The sequence below is a fragment of the Plecotus auritus genome, assembly GCF_963455305.1.
Source record: "Plecotus auritus genome assembly, chromosome: 7".
NCBI classification, from domain to species: Eukaryota; Metazoa; Chordata; class Mammalia; order Chiroptera; family Vespertilionidae; genus Plecotus; species Plecotus auritus.
The window spans coordinates 44,357,938-44,378,499 of NC_137774.1; the positions used below are offsets into that span (position 1 = coordinate 44,357,938).

The window sequence follows — 20,562 nt, forward strand, 5'->3', positions numbered from 1 at the left end:
CCCTGCCCTGGTTACTACCTCTTCAAAGCTTTAGTACTAGTCTGCTAGGTGGAACACATTTGGGTTAGTGATAGCTTTTAAAAATGGTTCAGCACAGGATGGAGCAAGGAAGTCATCAACAGTAGACATACATAAAAATTGTCTAAAGTCAGTGTGAATAAGAATTTGAATAATTTAAGATAAACAGTGTTTGGGATGGTTAGAGGGTGCTGGCAAGGATCCCAGAGAAGAAATGGAATTTCTCTATCCTCTGTACCCTCTGCTGGACTGCACAACACACTTGTCCTTCAATCTTTACTTCTCAAAAATGGAGTGAGAAGCCCAAGATGCGGTGGGTCTGGCCCGGCAGTTCAGTCCTGAAAAGAGAGGCCAAGAACTGATGTTGGATCCCTGAGGAAAATAGATTCCAGTGGGGCTGGAGGGAGTGAACAGGATTAACCTCTCAATCTCTTTACACAAATGTTGAGAAAGCCAGCTTCAGAACAAGTAAATCCAAGTCATCTAGAGATGCCAGTTTCCTGGCCAGGCAGTTTAAGAGGCTTATCTTGACACCAGGTTTGCTTAAAATGCAAATTGGCTACAAACAAGAATGCGTGGAGTCCATACCTCCTCCACCAATGAAGTTGGGGAGGTAAGAACAAGGCACAGAGCCTCTGGATCCCTGTTCCACTCCTTGTTCTGGATGAATCCAACCTTTCATTTTTCTTGTCAACAACCAAGTGTGAGTACTGCTAGGGAAATCACCCCTGAGCCATGTTTCTCTACCTTTTCCCCCATTGTAGCCCCTACAAAGCCTGTAAGACATGTTTTTCCTAATCGCTCTCTGTCCTGGCTCCATGAAACTTCAATCTGTTTATGTACATGGCCCTTTAGAAGGCCACCAACCACTGTAATAACTAAGACGTTGTTGCCCCACTGTGAGAGTGCACAATCTGAGGCCAGTTCCTTCACATTTTCCAGGTTTATCTCCTCCCTCAGGGTCTTCTCCTCATCACTTACCCTCATTCTCCTGCATCCCAGCCTCTCCCTCTCACTGGCTCTGCTGCTCACTCAACTCCAGCTATGGCCTTCTCTCTGTTCCCTTCTGACCTTATTTCTTGAAAGGCAGGTTGCACTCTGGTCTGCATTCTGCCTCCATCTCTCTACTGAACCTGTTCTCCACAATTTCACAAATGAATTGTGTCTCCCACACACGCATACTCTTTCAGCCAGCAATTCCATGTAACAGAACTTTTAGCAGCGCTTGCCTAGGAGATAGCAAAACTGAATGCTGGTGTTCACAACTGTTTCTAGCAAGCTGGAGATGATAAATAACCATGAATATCCAGTAACACAGGTATGCCTCACCCTTAGGGGACCCAAGACTCTGTCAACTAATGAACAACAGGCCTAGCTAGTTTGGCTCAGTGAATAGAGCATCGGCCTGCAGACTCTAGGGTCCTGGGTTCAATTCTGGTTAAGGGCACGTACCTCAGTTCTCCAGCCCGGGCCCTGGTTGGGGTGGATGCAGGAGGCATCCAATTGATGTGTTTCTCTCACATCGATGTTTCTGTCTGTCTTTCCCTCTCCCTTCCATTCTCTCTAAAAATCAATGGGAAAATATCTGCAGGTATGGATTTAAAAAAGAACAACAGGAGTTGCTTCAACCAACTGTGTACCAACCTGTGTAGTCAATCCGCCCTGCCTGCCCATGGTATAAGCTTTCAACTGTAATTAGTGTAAACATTAGGAACACCCCCTTTAAAAATGCTTGACTTACTCCTCTCCGTGACAACTCAGCCAGTGTCTTTTGTGGTGCATTCCTCTGTCTGAAAAGTAAAGACAGCTGTGTAGTTTTTCCTTTATTTCTTTGTTTTACTTTGTTCCTGGGTGTTTTTCTATTCTGGTAGCCTTTTATCCTTTGCACCCTTTCCTTGGGCTCTAACCCAAAGAAGTAAAACTGTCAAGTACTTAAGAATGTAAGTACAAGCACGCCCTTTGTAGCATTCAGCATCTGTCATAACAGTGGAAACCACTGAATGCTCATCAAGAGAGGAATGGCTGGGTGCACTGGGAAGCACCATGCAGCCATTTAAAAGAATGAGTCAGATGCATAACTATTGAACTGCAGAGGTTTGCAAGAGATCTGTTTCTTGAGTGAGAAAAGCAAGCTTCCAGAAAATGTATATAGTGCAGCACAAATATTTTTTAAAACAATCTTTATTGTCTATGAAATGTAAGGTCCATCCCCCTCACCCATACCCTCTGGGGAACAACAGTGAGAGAAAGTTTGATCAGGAAGCTAACTTGTTCTGCAAAGAGAGGTAATGAGAACGTGGGAATCAGTTACTGGCACAGAGACCAGAGCCCTGGGAGTTTAGCTTTGGCATGCACATGTGGCAGATGTGGGCTTCCCTGCTGCAAAAGGCCCAGGCAAAGTCAAGCCCTCGGTCCTTCCTGAGGCACACATAAGGAAAAACGGTAACTGTAAGGACAAATCAAACATGGTAAATAAGAGGCTTGATTCTCCCTGTTGGACATAGATTTTTCCCACCCTCCCTTTTCTTAGAGCATTTACTTTAGCAAACTTGTAATTGTAAGTTCTTTTGTCTCTTTGAAATGTGTGTAGATCTTTCTAGAAGCTAAATAAACTTCTTGTCAGTTTTGTGCCTTAGGAATGTCTTTCCTAAGGACCTGGGAGCCAGCTTTTTGAAATCTAGGAAGACAGCAGCCCTATCTCCCAGTTTCTGTGAGAGGGTGGGAGCCTAACTGAGATGGGCTCCTTGCTCTAAGTTGCAAAACTACATATATATATGGCTAATATGCTAAGTGTCTGTCCGGGTAATGATGTCATGTAGCAACACCTGGCTTCCTCTTCAGCCCAGGAACATGACTTGCTTTATAACCAGGTGCAAATATTTTACACTTTAACATAATGTTTGTGAAGCATTTTCCCATACTTCATCTCATTTGATCCTCAGGGAAGTCATGGAGTAGGTAGATAAAAGACTCAGTAGAATCCTATTTTCTTTGCATTGGTCAGAAAATGGAGACATAGAAAGTTTAGAAACTTGACCCGACTGAAAAGAAGTAAGAATGGTGGACCTTGCAAATGGCTTCAGGTTTTCTCACTGCACAGAATATAGTCAAACACTGCTGCAGTTAAATATTTTACCCTTTGTTCTCCCTGCATGATTTATAATAATAATCTGCTTCATGTTGATATTTACTGCTGTGTTGCTGACAATTACCTGAAAGAGAAGTTGGGGTGATTCACTGGGCTGGAAAAAGTTTAGCTAAATCAGAAAGCAGGTCTAATTAAGCAAGTTTATTCTATATCTATAAAAGGCTAAGTTGACTCACGCATGCACAATATATATATAAAGCTTCTCGCTGGCACCAATCACACACTAGTGTTTCAATCTGTCATTGTCGATTGTGAATTTGGTTGACACTTCTATTATAAAGTAAGGGCAAATAGCGATATTAAAATATTTCTTCTAATTAATAATTAATTTCCTTTCAATGTGCATGAATCTCTCTGTCCCTCTCCATTCCTCTCTGCACTCAATAAAAATAGATATTTTTAAAAAGATATAAGAACTTTGTTTTTCCTATAATTAAGCCTATTAGTTATGCAGATAGTCACTAATTACCAGGTGAAGTTAGAATAAACCATGTGTGACAAATGGTGGCATCAAGCCCCTTCCTTGAGGAGCAGTTATTGTCTATCTTGAGAACATGTGTGTAATGTTGTGTCTGCTTGGCTACATAAAAGGATGAGATGTCTCTGCCTTTACAATCTCACTGGTTAATGCTTATTCAATAATAAGTCCAGTCCGGCTGGTAGGGCTCAGTGGTTGAACATTGACCTGTGAACCAGAAGGTCGGGGTTCGATTCCTGGTCAGGGCACATGCCTGGGCTTGTGGGCTCAATCCCCAATGTGGGTTGTGCAGGAGACAGCCAATCAATGATTCTCTCTCATCATTGATGTTTCCATCTTTCTCTCCCTCTCCCTTCCCCTCTAAATAAATAAAAATATTTTTAAAAAAATAATAAATCCATTCTCTTTCTTTACTACCTTCATGGAGAGGTTTTTCAGGATTGGGAAACTGTTTTTAATTATTTTCCCCCCAACATAATGTGTGAACTTAAAGAGGAAAAGAGGAAAAGTGGGAGGAAGGGTCTGGAGTAGTGAGACCTGGGACCTGGAGGGACATGGAGAAACAATATGTGGTTTCTCCATGTCCCTACCCACATCACTGACCTGAACCCTGTCCCCATGTCCTAGTTGGGCCACCTGGAAGGAGGGGTTACCCCTGACAAAAAACAGAAGAGCCAAAGGCAAAGACAGAGGCATTTCTGGAGGAGTGATGCTGGCATTCAGTTGGAAATTGTTTCCACTCTGCAAATAATACTAGCAGCTAATACATACAAGGACTATGTGCCAGGCACTGTTCTAAGTGTTTTAAACATTAACTCATTTAGCTCCTGCAGTAGCTTGGATTACTGTTCTTGGGTATTCACCCCAACTGCCCTGTGACCTCATAGTACAGTAGAGAGGGGAGAAAGTATCACCAGCCCCCGGCCTCAGAGGCAACCCTCTGGTGCCTGAGGTCGTAGCTCCCGGTGTCTGGCGTCTCCCTCTACCCTTACCCCACCTCTGCCCAGCTGCTCTGGTAAACAAAACCCTAGAGTTGGAGCAGCCCCGGGCCAGCCAAGAGGCGAAGTTGGTGACAGTGGCAGGTGGCTCAGCTTTGTTTTGAATAGATGAAAGAGGCCACCTACACAGTAACCCAAATTATCAGATCTCCCTCCTCCCTATCTCGCCAAATCAAGAGGGGAAGGGCGATGGGCGTGGAGAGTGGGCAGAGGAGGAAGAGGATGAGGAAGGGGGCCAGTTGCATCCCACTTTCACAATGGGAAAGTGAAACGCACTAACCACACCCAACCTCTCCAATCCTCCCCCCTGCCTCGCTCCGCCCACCTCTTCCCCTCAGGCCTCCCCGGGAGCGCCAGCGCTGCACAGAAGAACTCTCCAGAGAAGGAGGGCGAGGAGGAAGCAGCGCCAGAGCGCACAGGGCTTGCCACCTCTGCCTCGCTGCACAGGCTGCTGGAGCGAGCCCGCCTCGTGCTGGCAGCCAGGGGAAGGAAGGCCAATTCTTGCACGAATCTTCGTGCATCTGGCTTCTAGTCTTTAAAGACCCAAACTGGCCCTAGAGCTTCTGTACTCCCGCCCGTGGCCCTGAGTGGTCCTGAGAATCGCAGGACGCGGCTCCCCATCGCCTTGGCTACTAGAGTCCCGCCATGGGCCGCTACCGCATCTGCGTGGCCACCGGGGCCTGGCTCTTCTCCGGGTCGTTCAACCGCGTGCAGCTGTGGCTGGTCGGGGAGCGCGGGGAGGCAGAGCTGGAGCTGCAGCTGCGGCCAGTGCAGGGCCAGGTCAGCGCGGGTAGCTGGGACCCCTATCCCCGCCGGGCTCACGGCAGGAGGCTGGGGGCTAGTAACAGCTCGAAGGAGCCCATTGGAACTTCCAGGAGTTGGGACGCCTGCCCCTAAGAGGGGAGAGGTGGGGCTGGGCTCAACCCCTTTCTCCCTCCCCCACCGACCGTGGTCCTCGCAGCCTCTACTACTTTCCCAGTTGACCCCAGGCCAGTGTCCTGGGGTGAATGGTCAAAGGGAAGGTCCTCCAAGAGCGCGGGCGCGGTGAGAGCTGTGAGTGGACGGGGTAGGTGATGATGCTCTGCGTTCAATTCAAGTCACTCAGGGCCTCGCCCCGCCTTCCAGGTCTTCCCAGTGAGATGGAGCATCTGAAACCCACAGCGCGGGTGTTGGGAGGAGGCAATGCTGTCCCTGGAAGCCTTGTCACCTGGCTCCAGAGTGGACCCCGCATCTCAGTTAAACGTCCTCTCCCAGGTCCCCGCTACTAGTTCTCACCGGGTTCTGGTCCCCACAGGTGGAGGAGTTTGAGCAGGAAGTTCCTGAGGACTTGGGGCCACTGCAGTTCGTGAAGTTGCGCAAACACCACTCCTTGGTGGACGACGCCTGGTTCTGCGACCGCATCACCGTGCAGGGCCCAGGAGCCTTAGAGGAGGCCGCCTTCCCCTGCTACCGCTGGGTGCAGGGCAACGGCCTGCTGACCCTGCCTGAGGGCACCGGTGAGGGGCCGCCTTAGGGAAGTGGGAGCATGGCCAAGGGATTAGTGGGGGTGGGGGGAGGAGAATTGCACTGAGGCTTGAAAAAGTGCGTCCTCGGGAGGTTAAGGGTGGGCAAGAGAGAGATGGGGGAAAGTTATACATAGAATTAAAAAGAGTGGAAGTGGGCCTGGACAGGGAAATGAGTGATGTGTAGATCCCACCTTCCAAGAATGTGAGGGATAGGGGATGGGAGGTGCAGCCATGCTGGGAAACAGAAGAGCCAAAGTAAAGGGGAAAGGAGATCTCCGTGTGACTGGGAACAAGTTAGGGCAGGGACAGGTAAGGCTAGCACATGGGACCTCTGAGAGGAGGCAGGGAAGGGAAGCAAAAAATGATATGACATGAAGAGCTGGTTTGGCTGTGAAAACATGGAAAGACACCTGTGAGGGCAGGGAGCACTCTGACTGGGGTGGGGATGAGTGAGGACAGCAAATATTGAAATAGTTGCTGTGGGAAATGAGAGAGGAATACAGAGACAATGAGGGCAAGAACAAATAAGGTTGGAAATATGAAATGTATGGTTTTGGTATAGGTATAAGTAGTGATAAGAGTAGGAAGAAGCCAGTAAATATAGAAACACATAGAGCTATTGAGGTGTGGCAGGTGAGGTTCAAGAAGTGAATATTTACCAAATATATAGTAGAAAAAAAGATATGGGCATAGGGGTGATTAAGATGTTATCACCTTAATCCAGGTGATTTATCCAACCATAGCTATTGATGAAATAGGATCAGGTAGGGAAAGATGAATTTTAAGGGACAAGAAAATGGTGGCAAACATGACACTTTGGCCTCAAGGCAAGAGATGAGGGCTGAGGTAAGTGAGACCAGGAGTGCAGAGTTGGGATAAATGTGTCTGGGGACTCAATGAACTGAGGCACAGCCGGGGATAAAAGCAACAGAGCACAACTGAACACATGGACTACGATACAAAAAGGACGGTGAGGACAAACAGCACAGGACCACACAAAACTGTGTGGCCAATTGTCTTCATGTCTCCCCAGCCCGCCTGGCAGGAGACAATGCATCGGATGTGTTCCAGAAACATCGAGAGAAGGAACTGAAGGAAAGACAACAAATATACTGGTGACCACCCACCCATATTAGGCCCCAAGTTTCACCCCCCCATCCCCTGACCCTACCCACATCACTGACCTGAACCCTGTCCCCATGTCCTAGTTGGGCCACCTGGAAGGAGGGGTTACCCCTGACAATAGCTGCAGGCAGTGAGGATGATCTACCTCCAAATACGAGATTCCACGAGAAGAAGAGGCTGGACTTTGAGTGGACACTGAAGGCTGGGTGAGGAAAAGCCTGGAGCTCAGAGTAGAGTAAGGGCTGGGAGACCCAAGAATGGTGGTAAATAGTGAGGGGCTGAGGAATCAGCAAATGGGTTCATGCCTCAATGCCTGTCCTAGGGCACTGGAGATGGCTCTCAAGCGTGTTTACACCCTCCTGAGCTCCTGGAATCAACTGGAGGATTTTGATCAGATCTTCTGGGGCCAGAAGAGCTCCCTGGCTGGTCAGTGGTTCCCCAGGTGTCTATAACCCCTTGACTGGCTGGAGGAGGGACAGTGAGTTGTGGTGAATATATTCCTTCTCTTTGGGGTGATGAACATACAGTATACAGATGAAGTATTATAGAATTATACACCTGAAACCTATATAATTTTATTAACCAATAAAATATATCAATTTTTTTTTAAATCCTCCTCCTAACCCCCACTCTGACTCCACAGAGAAGGTTCACCAGCGCTGGCAGGATGATGAGCTTTTTGGCTACCAGTTCCTCAATGGCGCCAACCCCATGCTGTTGAGACGCTCCACCTCTCTGCCCTCCCGGCTGGTGTTGCCCTCAGGAATGGAAGAGCTTCGGGGCCAGTTGGAGAAAGAACTCCAGGTACTCCCTCCAGCCTTTTATTGGCTTCTTGTCGGTGTGGGAAGAAGTGGTAAAGGGGAGGGACCAAAGGAAGGAAGGAGGCTATGGTAACCCACTATCCCTGAATGCAGAATCCTGTGCTGGAAAAAACCCCGAGACGATAAAATATGTAGGAGAAACTATGAGGAACTCCTAGCATAGATGTCCAAGGCACATACAGTGGGGCCAAAGATGTTAACTGGGACATGACATTCCCTGGCTGATGTCAGTGCTCCCAACACCAGTGTTCTTGGGCAGCAAGAAGGATGAAGAATGCACTGTCAGGTGGGGAGAACTGAGGAGGTTTCGGGGAGGAGGAAAGCTGGATACAGAAAGGATGAGCTGGATATAAGGCAGATGAACAAAGCAGGATGTGAGCATGTCCGTGTGCATGTGTCTGGGAACCTCTGTGGATTACTTGGCAGAGGAGGTGAGATTTGGACAGTGAGTGAAACAGTGTTTGCTGAGCTGATGGGCGCCCAACACAGGGAGCAGAGCGCTGGGGGATGCTGGGGAAGGGGCACAGCCATCTTGACAATGGGAGAGTTTGCAATGCCTACAATACAAACTGGACTGAGAGGCCAGGTTCTAAACCCACACCTGCTACCACAAAGCCTGCACAAGCCATCAACCCACACTAGGTTGTTTCTTCATTTATTTAAAATGAGAGGATTTGGAACCCCGGCTGGTTTGGCTCAGTGGATAGAGTGTCTGCCCACAGACTCAGGTTCCCGGGTTCAAGTGTGGTCAAGGGCACGTAGGTTCTCTGGCTCTGGTCAGGGTGTGTGCAGGAGGCAACCAATCAATGTGTCTTTCTCACATCAATGTTTCTCTCTGTCTTTCCCACTCCCTTCCACTCTCTCTAAAAATTAATGGAAAAATATCCCCAGGTGAGGATTAATAAAAATAAAATGAGAGGAATTGGACAAGAAGCTCTGGTTCTGCCAATAGAACTCTAGTACTGATTAGGATAATGGCAAGAAGTATATAAATATCTTTATTTTTAATTAAATTTATTGGGGTGATATTAGTTAATAAAAGATAAATGTCTTTAACTATCTTTCCCCCTTTGCCCTGTTCCCCTAGGAGTAGATCTTGAACTCTAATCATGGATATGTTCCTCTGTTCCCCAGAAGGGTTCCCTGTTTGAGGCTGACTGCATCCTTCTGGATGGAATTCCAGCCAATGTGATCCGAGAAGAGCAGCAGTACCTGGCTGCCCCCCTTGTCATGCTAAAGATGGAACCCAGTGGGAAACTGCTGCCCATGGTTATCCAGGTGAGGCACCTGGGGCATCTGCCTCCCATCACTGCTCTCTGTTCATCCAACCTCTGCTCCCAGGGACCCAGCCCTCTGGCTCTTGGCTCCCAAACTCCATCCTCACACAGTGAGACCTGTCCTCATGTCAGTCTTTGCTTACAGCCTGGTTTTCCCTGACTCACCCAACTGGAGGTACCAGTTCAAGAGTCATAATGGCCTCTTGGAGTTCTCACCCTGTACTCAGTGGTTCTCAAACTTTAGTGTGCGTTAGAACCACCTAGTTAAAACACAGGTTCTGGGTCCACCACCAGATTTTCTGATTCAGTAGATCACGGGTGGGGACTGAGAATTTGCCTTGCTAACAAGTTCCAAAGTGATGCTAATGCTGCTGGTTTGGGAACACACTTTGAGAATCACTACTTACTCTCTCAGTAGCCTTGACTCTAAATACATATTGTTTCCTGAATATCTTTTCTCCCAAAGTTCTCAGCAGTCAGCAAATACTGTCAATTTTTCTCACACATCCGGCTTCTCCTTTCCTTTTTTCTTTTTTTTTTTAATATATTTTATTTATTTTTTACAGAGAGGAAGGGAAAGGGATAGAGAGTTAAAAACATCGATGAGAGAGAAATATCGATCTGCTGCCTCCTGCACACCCCTTACTGGGGATGTGCCCGCAACCAAGGTACATGCCCTTGACCCGAATGGAACTTGGGACCCTTCAGTCTGCAGACTGACGCTCTAGCCACTGAGCCAAACCGGTTAGGGCCAGCTTCTCCTTTCAATCCCCCCACCCTAACTCAGAACCTCACCACATTTCTCCCAAACCACTGTTAGAATCTCCTTACTGGGCTCCTGCTTCTGACTCTCCTGCATTCAACCTGACCATCACGACTCGGCACTCATATGGCCGCACAGCCAGTGAGAGGCAGGGTGGAAGGGTCCTCATTCCTCCTTCTAGAGTATAACTTCCTGGAAAAGAATAACCTTACTCAGTCCTCTCTGTTTCCCCGGGAATGGTGACCATAGCATCATTCATAAAGTAGAAGTTCAGTAAATGTTCAATTTCTTTTTCCCAGATCCAGCCTCCCAACCCCAGCTCCCCCACCCCATCACTGTTTCTGCCTTCGGATCCTCCACTTGCCTGGCTCCTGGCAAAGTCCTGGGTTCGAAATTCAGATTTCCAACTGCACCAGCTCCAATATCACTTGCTGAACACTCATCTGGTGGCTGAAGTCATCGCTGTCGCCACCATGAGGTGCCTCCCAGGACTGCACCCTGTCTTCAAGGTAAATCCTCTACCCTCCATGCTGGCCAATCTCAAATGATACTACAGCAGCAAAAACTGTTTATACCAATTTGTGAAAGAAAGAGGGAAGAGTAGAAGGAAGACTGTATCCATATTTTAAGACTTATTTTTTTTTCTGGTTACCTCACAATTTCTTTTCTATATTTTTTATTATTTTTTTATTTTTTATTTTATTATTTTATTATTTTTATACATATGTGTCCTTATTCCCCCATTAACCCCCACCCCCCCACTCATGCCACACCCACCTGTTGTCTGTGTCCATTGATTAGGCTCATATGCATGCACACAAGTCCCTTGGTTGATCTCTCCACCTTACTCCCACCGACCCCCTCCTTCTCTGAGGTTTGAGTTTCTCGTTGACGTTTCTCAGTCTCTAGTTCTGTTCTTGTTCATCAGTCTATGCCATTCATTATATTCCACAAATGAGTGATATTTATCTTTCTCTGCCTGGCTTATTTCACTTAACATAATACTCTCCATCTCCATCCATGTTGTTGCAAATGGTAGGAACTCCTTCTTTTTTACTGCAGCATAGTATTCCATTGTGTAGATATACCACAGTTTTTTAATCCACTCATCTGCTGATGGGCACTTAGGCTGTTTCCAAATCTTAGCTATGGTGAATTGTGCTGCTATGAACATAGGGGTGCATATATCCTTTCTGATTCATGTTTCCAGTTTCTTGGGATATATTCCTAGAAGTGGGATCACTGGGTCAAATGGAAGTTCCATTTTTAGTTTTTTGAGGAAACTCCATACTGTTCTCCATAGTGGCTGCACCAGACTGCATTCCCACCAGCAGTGCAAAAGAGTTCCTTTTTCTCCGCATCCTCACCAACACTTGTTGTTTGTTGATTTGTTGATGATAGCCATTCTGACAGGTGTAAGATGGTACCGCATTGTTGTTTTGATTTGCATCTCTCTGATGATTAGTGACTTTGAGCAGATTTTTATATGTCTCTTGGCCTTCCTTCTGTCTTCTTTCAAAAAGTGTCTATTTAGATCAGTTGCCCATTTTTTGATTGGGTTGTTTATCTTCTTTTTGTTAAGTTGTATAAGTTCTCTGTAAATGTTGGAGATTAAACCTTTATCATTGATATCATTGGCAAATATGTTCTCCCATGCAGTGGGCTTTCTTGTTTTTTATTGATTGTTTCCTTTGCTGTGCAAAAGCTTTTTATTTTCATGTAGTCCCATTTGTTTATTTTCTCTTTAGTTTCCATTGCCCTAGGGGCAGTATCAGTGAAGAAGTTTCTTCGGCATATGTCTGAGATTTTTCTGCCTGTGGATTCCTCTAGTATTTTTATGGTTTCCTGTCTTATGTTTAAGTCCTTTATCCATTTTGAATTTATTTTTGTGTGTGGTGAAAGTTGGTGATCTAGTTTCATTTTTTTGCATGTATCTGTCCAATTTTCCCAACACCATTTGTTGAAGAGACTGTCTTGACTCCATTGTATGTTCATGCCTCCTTTGTCAAATATTAATTGGGCATAGTGGTTTGGGTCAATTTCTGGGTTCTCTATTCTATTCCATTGATCTATATGTCTGTTCTTGTACCAGTACCAGGCTGTTTTAAGAACCGTGGCTTTGTAATACAGTTAAGACTTATATTTTAATTTCATCAAGTCACCTAATGTTTCTTCAGGACATGTTATAAGGGAACCCTCTGAAATTCCAGAGACCTGACAATCTAGCAATGAGCCTGGAGTACTGCTGGACTGTTGTTAGTAAACAAAATCCTTGCTCCTATCTTGGGAGATTTATTGTTTATCCAGGAAGAAAAGTGATGCCCATAAGAACCAACCAGTGAATAATATCTGGAACTAGAATTTGAAATCACGAAACAGCCTATAAACACTTTAGTATTGGTGGAGAATGTCCCACCCCAAGTGAGGAGTCTGCTGTAGGAATTGATCAAAAGGCAAGGAGAGCACCCCAGTAGGTTACTTATACCTGCCCAGGAAATAGGTGGAGAAAGGCATGCAGGGTGGTTACAGGAATGACAAGAAAACAGATTAAAGACTTGGAGGAAACAGCAGGTGCACATGCCTGTGAATAAGAGTGAAAAGGGAAAGGTCACAGGTCTAAGCTGTAACACCTAAGAGTCCACAGGATGGGTGGGTTGTAATTTTATAAAAGAGGATTTCAGTGTCTACTGCTAGGCACAAGGCAGCAAAGTAAGACTTGTGCTTGCTTGAAAGTATTCTCAAAATCTTGATGACACTTTAGATACAGGGAACATGGTAGAGAAGGGACAACACTAATACATGAACCAGAGCAACTGTCAAAAACAGCAAAGTCATGAGAGGAAGCCAGTTTGGAAGCAAACACAAGATGTTCAATGTTAGGTCCACGGAGTTTGAGGTGTGGGCAAGATATGCAAATGAATACCTGGGTAAGGAGAACTGAACTGTGTTTCAAGCTGGGGGTTTACACCTTGACCCCAAAACCTGCCCAATAGTAGCTATGGCCTCATTAAGTCTGGGGTAAAATAGACAAGATGGAACCCAGTGTGATTAATAGAATCTTGGATTTTACTGACCTCATCATGCTCCTCCCTCACAGTCTGCTACTCACCCCCCTTTACTAGTTCATCCCTCTCCACACCTCCATCCAGTCACCAAAACAGCTTCATCTCCTGGCAAACCGCTGAGCTGTTATCAGGACACACAGGAGAACTAACCTGTAAATGTAGGCAGGCTCTGGATTCAGACTGCCAGCATCTAATCCTGAATCCTGTCCTCAGAACTGACCAGAGGCTTGCTTCAGTGTCCTCGTCTCTAAATGAGGACAACAGGAGCTCCACCATGGGTTGTTGAAGGATAAAATGACATAACAATGTAACCCAGGCCAGGCCAAAAGCTAGAAAAACCATTAGTTCTTGCAATTGTAATTATTATTACTCTTATTAGGAATTAATTGTCCTCAGGTATCTTCTCTCCTACTGTGGACTTTGGACTTTCTATGACACTCAGCCTCTTTCATCAACTTTCTGAAAAGTTTCAGACTGTGAGCTGCTTTGACATCTTGACACCAGAGGTATCACATTCCCCATGTCCAGCATCAACTCAGATAAATACCAACACTACAGAAGAGCTGTATATAAACTGGGTCGAAATGAACACAAAATAATCTGAGATAAAAAGAAATGTATGTGAGGATCAGGGGGCCTTACCTAAGGAAAGCTATTTTTTAAAAAGCTATTAAAGCCCTAGCTCAGTGGTTGGCAAACCGCGGCTCACTAGCCACATGCAGCTCTTTGGTCCCTTGAGTGTTCTAACGCCACTTCTTCAAAATAGACTCGCCCAGGCCGAAAACAGACTTCTGCGCATGGGCCACAAAGTTTCAATCGTACTGTATGTGTGCGCCCGCACGTGGTATTTTGTGGAAGAGCCACACTCAAGGGGCCAAAGAGCCGCATGTGGCTCGCGAGCCACGGTTTGCCAACCACTGCCCTAGCTGGTTTGGCTCAGTGGATAAAGCGTCTGCCTGCAGACTAAAGGGTCCCAGGTTCGATTTTGGCCAAGGGCATGTGCCTGGGTTGCAGGCTCAATCCCAGTAGGGGGCATGCAGGAGGCAGCCAATCAATGGTTCTCTCTCATTATTGATGTTTCTATCTCTCTCTCCCTCTCCCTTCCTCTCTGAAGTCAATTAAAAACTAAATATTTTTAAAAGCTGTTAAAGATAGAGGGGACCTAACTGCCTAACTGGGGGTTGGGCAGATTTGACGACAGCCCCTCCGCTGCTTAAGTAGGTAGCTCAGAATGGCTCCTCTCATTCTGACGAAAGGTGCTCACCCCCTAAAAGCCAACAGTGAAGCGACCAGAGGATAAGGGTGTGGCTCTGATAATGAGTAGAGGGGTAATTATAAGCTACGAGGATGCAAATGATAGAATAACAAAAGAAAATCAAAAGGAGCTGATTCTTTAAAATAAAACACTCAATGTAGAAATAATGAAAACAAGTAATACAGTTGAGACTTAAAGACTTCTGTGTGTACTAAACACTCTTCATACATCACTCACCTAAGCATCACCACTGCCTCCTGAAATAAGAAACCCTATTATCACCCCCTGTTCGCAGATGAGGTGATAGATAGGGGAGGAGATAGATTAACACTTAGAGGGTCCAATACCTTGGACAAGAATCAAAGTGTAGATTGAAACCCAGGTCAGTCTAGCTCCAAAGCCTAACTCACAGGGGAGTAAAGAGCATGAGAATGAGTGACCAGAGAAGTAGAAGGAGACCAGCCTGCAAAGACATTAGCAAGGAGGAAAGAATCAAGAGGACAGGAGGCCACCATGCTGAGCACCACTTCCTCATAAAGAAGGGCCCAAGCATGTCCTCCATAAACCACCCCTCCAACCTTCTCCATTCAGCTCCTGATCCCACACACCCGCTACACCATGGAGATCAACACACGGGGACGGGGCCAACTCATCTCAGATGGAGGTGTATTTGATAAGGTAAGGAGGTAATGGAATGTGGGGCTACCTAATCATCCAACTCTGCATGACCTCCTGTCACTTTTAAGATCCCAGACTGACCTGGCTGGTGTGGCTTATTTGGTTGAGCATTGTCCCATGGACCGGGAGGTGACTATTTGATTGCTGGTCAGGGCACATGCCCTGGTTGTAGGCTCAATCAACAGTAGGGGATGTGCAGGAGGCAGCTGATAGATGTATCTCTCTCCCTCTCCCTTTTTCTCTCTTTAAAATCAATAAAAACATTTTTTTAAAATCCCAGACCAACCTGTGTAAATGTCCTGACCCTTAAACCCTGGAGCCTGTCCCTTTATACCAATGTCATTAAATGTGAGAACCCCATATCTGAACCTCTTGTATACTATGCTCTGTCTTCTTAAGGCCTCTCATCTCTTTGTCCCAGGCTGTGAGCACAGGTGGAGGGGGCCATGTGCAGTTGATGCGTCGGGCCATGGCTAAGCTGACCTACCGCTCCCTCTGTCCTCCTGACGATCTGGCTGACCGAGGACTGCTGGGAATCCCAAGTGCCCTCTATGCCCATGATGCTTTACGGCTCTGGGAGATCATTGCCCGGTGGGTGAGAGTGGGAGCTGAGAAAGGAAGGGCCATTGGGGACAATGAGAATGGGGCTTTGGCCTGAGGTTAGTTAGCATGGGGCAAAGGGAACATGAAAAAAGAAGGTTCAGACATGAGGAGCAGAGGACTCAATCCTGAAAGAGAAGAGGAAGAATGAGGAGACAGTAGGTACGGTCTGATAAGGAATAGACTAGGATGGGGGTAGACAGCCTCGGCTGAGATAGCTGTGGATGAGGAAAGGGATCTGGACAAACCAGGGTTTTTGTCAGGAAGAATGACTACACCATATATAGAGAATTTCTAGAAGTAATGACCCACATTTTCATTCTTTTCTATGCTAATGTGTAGAAAGAGCTGGGGAATGTCCCAAAAGACAAGTCTTGAAGGATCTACACTCAGACACAGTAAGAGTGTGTTGGACAGAGGCCACAGAAAAGGAGTAGAGGTTAGAGGGACCCTTGTACTCTCAAGGAGCTCAGCTCCCTTCTCCTCTGGGCAGGTACGTAGAAGGGATCATCCACCTCTTCTACCACGGGGATGACGTCGTGAGAGGGGACCCTGAGCTACAGGCCTGGTGTCGGGAGATCACTGAGGTGGGGCTGTGCCAAGCCCAGGACCGAGGTGAGATCCCTCCCCAGAGAAGGAAGCTCCTCAGACACTCTTCTTGGAGCCCCTTATCAGCCATGCCCTTCTGGGGACATGATCCCAACCCCTCATTACCCTCTCTCCTTCCACACATGAAGTATCTGAATCCCATTCCCACCTCCTAGGTGTTAGGACCATCCTAGAAATCCAAGGATTATTCCCCTCAGAGACCCTGACCATCAACTTTTATGTACTTCCCCCTTGCCTAGTCACAGATGCCTCCAACCTGCCACAGCATGGGGCCCAGTGGGTCCAGAACCACAGCCAGTGGGTGGGGGATCTGCCCAGGCCCTACTAGAGTCATCTCTCCCATGGTGTCTATTTTCCTGCCTGAGGATATGAATGGGAAGATTTTTCCATCAAATCCCACAATGACCCACTCTGGTTTTCCTCTCTTATCCTGTCTGCTACTACTATCCAGTGCACACAGAGGGTCCAGGAATGCAAGGTCATTCTAGGTGCAAGCTCAGTACTGTACCTTTGGCTCAAATCTAAACTCAGTTCCCTGTCCGGGGCTCACATTCCTTTTGCCAATCTGTCCTCCCCACTCCCACCCCGCCCCGCCCCTGCTAGGATCTAGCCACTGACTTAAAACTTAGTCATTATCTTCAGCATACCCTAATCACATTTAACTGCTGGGGAAGAAATTGCCTTTCTTGAGCTCTCCTAGGTTCATCCACCTCTCTCTAGCACACATGGACCAACCTGGACTGCTTCAAATCGTCCTTCAGTCCCTGCTCCTCACACTTCACACCAGCATCTCTGCCTCTGTAGGACACCTACAGACATTTATTGGGGAGCCATTGTGGCCATACCCTGGAGATGCAGTGAGCAATAAACCAATACCTGGGCTCTGAAGGGGCCTCTCCCTGTGGAATCTGAGGCTGCACCATCCCCACCCTCCCAGGACCAAACTCTCTAGGACATCTCAGTACCATCCCTTAGGCTCCACTTGCCCCCAAGTCTCTACTTCCTCTGCCTGGCCCTGTTTTCCCCAACTAGTATCAACTACATTTGGAAAATACAACTTTCACATGTTAACTTTAACCTCCAACTAACTGCCTCTCATTCTCTCCCCCTAGTTCTCATAGCTGACTTTTACCCAATTTTTCCCAACAGACTTGTAAAGGAAATATGCTAAGATTAAAAACTAACAGAAATTAGCAGTCAGGATCCTGAGTTCAAGGTCAGCCTCTGCCTTTTCCCAACTGTGTCCATTTTATCTATAAAAGTAGAGTGATTATACTTGTTCTGCTTAACTGATAGGATTATAGGGTGGCCTGGGATAACTTTCGGAAAGCCTCTCTTGGCTGTGACACTAGGAATCCATGACTTCTCTTATTCCTCACCTTATAATTCAGGCACTTATAATTCCCTGTCTGGGAATAGGGGGAAGCAACCCTAAATTCTTAACCATTTTTTAAAGCAGAAGATATTTGATTTGTCAATCTTTTCAGCCTCCAACCCTTCCATAATGACAATAATTATTATTTACTAAGCACTTGTATCAATTTTTTATACATTGCCTCATTTATAAGGTAAGTATCATCTACACTTTGCAGGTGAAGAAATTGAGGTCAGAGAAGTTAATTGGCCTAAGGCCGTGGTCGGCAAACTGGCTTGCGAGCCACATGCGGCTCTTTGGCCCCTTGAGTGTGGCTCTTCCACAAAATACCACAGCTTGGGCGAGTCTATTTTGAAGAAGTGGCATTAGAAGAAGTTTAAGTTTAAAAAATTTGGCTCTCAAAAGAAATTTCAATCGTTGTACTGTTGATATTTGGCTCTGTTGACTAATGAGTTTGCTGACCACTGGCTAAGGTATCCAAACTAGATTGCTTGAGCCTGAACTGAAAATCAGGTCTGAAGCAAATATATTTGAATAAATGAACCAACACCCATCAATTCCAATATGCAGACATCCCAAGACATCAACCTTTATTTCCCTCCTCTCATGCTGTTCCTTTCCTCCCCAGGTTTCCCTGTCTCCTTCCAGTCTCTGAATCAACTCTGCCATTTCCTTACCATGTGTGTGTTCACGTGCAGTGCCCAGCATGGGGCCATCAACCAGGGCCAGGTATGGACAGCTGAAAGCCCAGGTCCCTGAAAGCAAGTGTCAGGACCTCAGGATGCCTTAGGGAGAGATAGGGGTTCAAACCCTAAGTGCCAGGATCCTAGGTTGTACTTTCTTTCCCCAGCTGGACTGGTATGCCTGGGTCCCTAATGCCCCATGCACAATGCGAATGCCCCCACCCACCACCAAGGAAGATGTGACAATGGCCACAGTGATGGGCTCACTCCCTGATGTCAAACAGGCCTGTCTTCAGATGACCATCACATGGCATCTGGGTCGACGCCAGCCAGACATGGTAAGTGAGGACTCTAGGGAAAGAGAAATGATTACGGAAGGGGAACATCAGAGTGAGGGGCTAGGCTCAAGGTGCTTCAGCCTTCAAACTAGAAACTGACTGATCCTTTGTTCTTTCTTAGGTTCCTCTGGGGCATCACAAAGAAAAGTATTTCTCGGGCTCCAAGACCAAAGCTGTACTAAACCAATTCCAAACAGATCTGGAAAACTGGGAAAGGGAAATTACAGCCCGGAATGAGCAACTTGACCTTGCCTACGAATACTTAAAGCCCAGCAACATAGAGAACAGTATCACTATCTAAGCTCTAAGGTGCCTTCTCCTGGAGACTTTCAGCTCTCCGAAATAAATTCTCTACATCAGTAATCCCACTGGTGGGGGAGGGGGGTGAGCGCACGTGACAAACTTTTTCTGTAAAAGGCCAAATAAAAATTGTATGCTATGTAGGCCACACAGTCTCTGTCACAACTACTCAACTCCCGTTGTAGCAAAAATCAGCCAATATCTGCCCTAGCCAGTTTGGCTCAGTGGATAGAGCATTGGCCTACAGACTGAAGGGTCCCAGGTTCAATTCTGGTTAAGAGCATATGCCCAGGTTGCAGGCTTGATCCCCAGTAAGGGGCATGTAGGAAGCAGCTGATCAATTATTCTCTATCATCATTGATGTTTCTATCTCTCTCTCACTCTTCCTTACTCTCTGAAATCAATAAAAATACATATTTTTAAAAAATCAGTCAATATGAAAATGAATGAGTATGAATGTGCTCCAATAAAACTTTATTCATGGGCAGTGAAATGTGAACTTCACATGTCACAAAATATTCTTCTTTTGGTTTACAACATGTAAAAATACAAAAAACTGGCCTGAGGCACTGACACTACTTGAAAACATCCAGAGAATGTTCTCAGGGGTGGGTGGGAAGGTTTCTTGGAGAAATGAACTACCTCAACTAATTCTCCTTTCCCAGGAGCTAGACTTCATGCTTGGTGGCCAACTTAAAAATTCCTGATTCTATTCTTTCGCAACTTTCCCTCCACCTCTATTTCTCCTATTCAGACACGTACCCTGGAATAAGAAAGATGCTCCTAGAGCAGACTAAAATCATTTGGCTTCCTTCCCCAAATAGTCTCAAACAAAATAGACATGAAATTCATGTCTCAAGGCCATTTTCCCAGTCCCTTTAGTCCACTGGAGTCACTACCTATGATCCAGGTTCTATGTTTTCTTTCACCACCCTTTTCAGAACAATATGCACAGAATAAATGGAAAAGTACCACAAAATTATGCTAACGGTTTGTCTAGTTCCAGGGTCTTGGGTTCAAAATGACCCCTCTCAGTTATGCTTTGATCACTGTCTTCACTAGGCTAGGAACAAGCTCAGAACAGAACTGTGTTCCTCAAACATGCATTTCCCTGAATGATTATTACAAACCAGTCTCTTACCAGTGAAGTATACAAACTTTTTCTTTGGAGTGAATGACTTACTCATATTCTTAAAATTGTGTCCCCTACCTTATTCAAAGGGCCTATAATCTGCTTCCTTAGTATACAGTAGGGAAGCAAAGTGACGTTTTGTGTATTTATTTCTCCAGTACATTTAGCAGGACCACGCACCTTCACAACCTACTCAGAGTCTACTTTCCCTAGGCTTTTCCTGACACACATATTTTTCCTGGATTTGGCATCCAAAACCACTTAGTATTCCATGTTTGGTAACAAAATGTTACTTAAATATTCCCAATGCCAAGAAAGCTCCACAATTTTATTCATGTTTTTCATCTTAGTATTTTAATTCAATTTTCTATAATAATAAAAGCATAATACGCAA

At 46.0% G+C, this 20,562-nt stretch overlaps 1 protein-coding gene across 1 annotated transcript; it reads left to right on the forward strand.

The window, feature by feature from the left end:
• The first annotated feature begins 5,005 nt into the window (after positions 1-5,005).
• Positions 5,006-19,465, forward strand: LOC308254346 (polyunsaturated fatty acid lipoxygenase ALOX12-like). The gene is made up of 14 exons (XM_080680324.1): positions 5,006-5,422; positions 5,937-6,138; positions 7,181-7,262; positions 7,356-7,478; positions 7,595-7,698; positions 7,916-8,076; positions 9,228-9,371; positions 10,433-10,642; positions 15,045-15,131; positions 15,553-15,722; positions 16,225-16,346; positions 18,344-18,444; positions 18,566-18,736; positions 18,858-19,465. The coding sequence occupies exons 1-14, from the start codon at positions 5,288-5,290 to the stop codon at positions 19,035-19,037; spliced, it is 1,992 nt and encodes a 663-aa protein (XP_080536450.1). The 5' UTR covers positions 5,006-5,287; the 3' UTR covers positions 19,038-19,465.
• The last annotated feature ends 1,097 nt before the right edge of the window (positions 19,466-20,562 follow it).

What these genes read in the sequence shown, in the direction of transcription:
- LOC308254346 (XM_080680324.1), top strand. Translation starts at nt 5,288, where the DNA reads ATGGGCCGCTACCGCATCTGCGTGGCCACCGGGGCCTGGCTCTTCTCC. An exon ending in GGGCCATCAACCAGGGCCAG is followed by an intron (nt 18,445 to 18,565) that starts GTATGGACAGCT and finishes TTCTTTCCCCAG; the next exon opens with CTGGACTGGTATGCCTGGGT. An exon ending in GTCGACGCCAGCCAGACATG is followed by an intron (nt 18,737 to 18,857) that starts GTAAGTGAGGAC and finishes GTTCTTTCTTAG; the next exon opens with GTTCCTCTGGGGCATCACAA.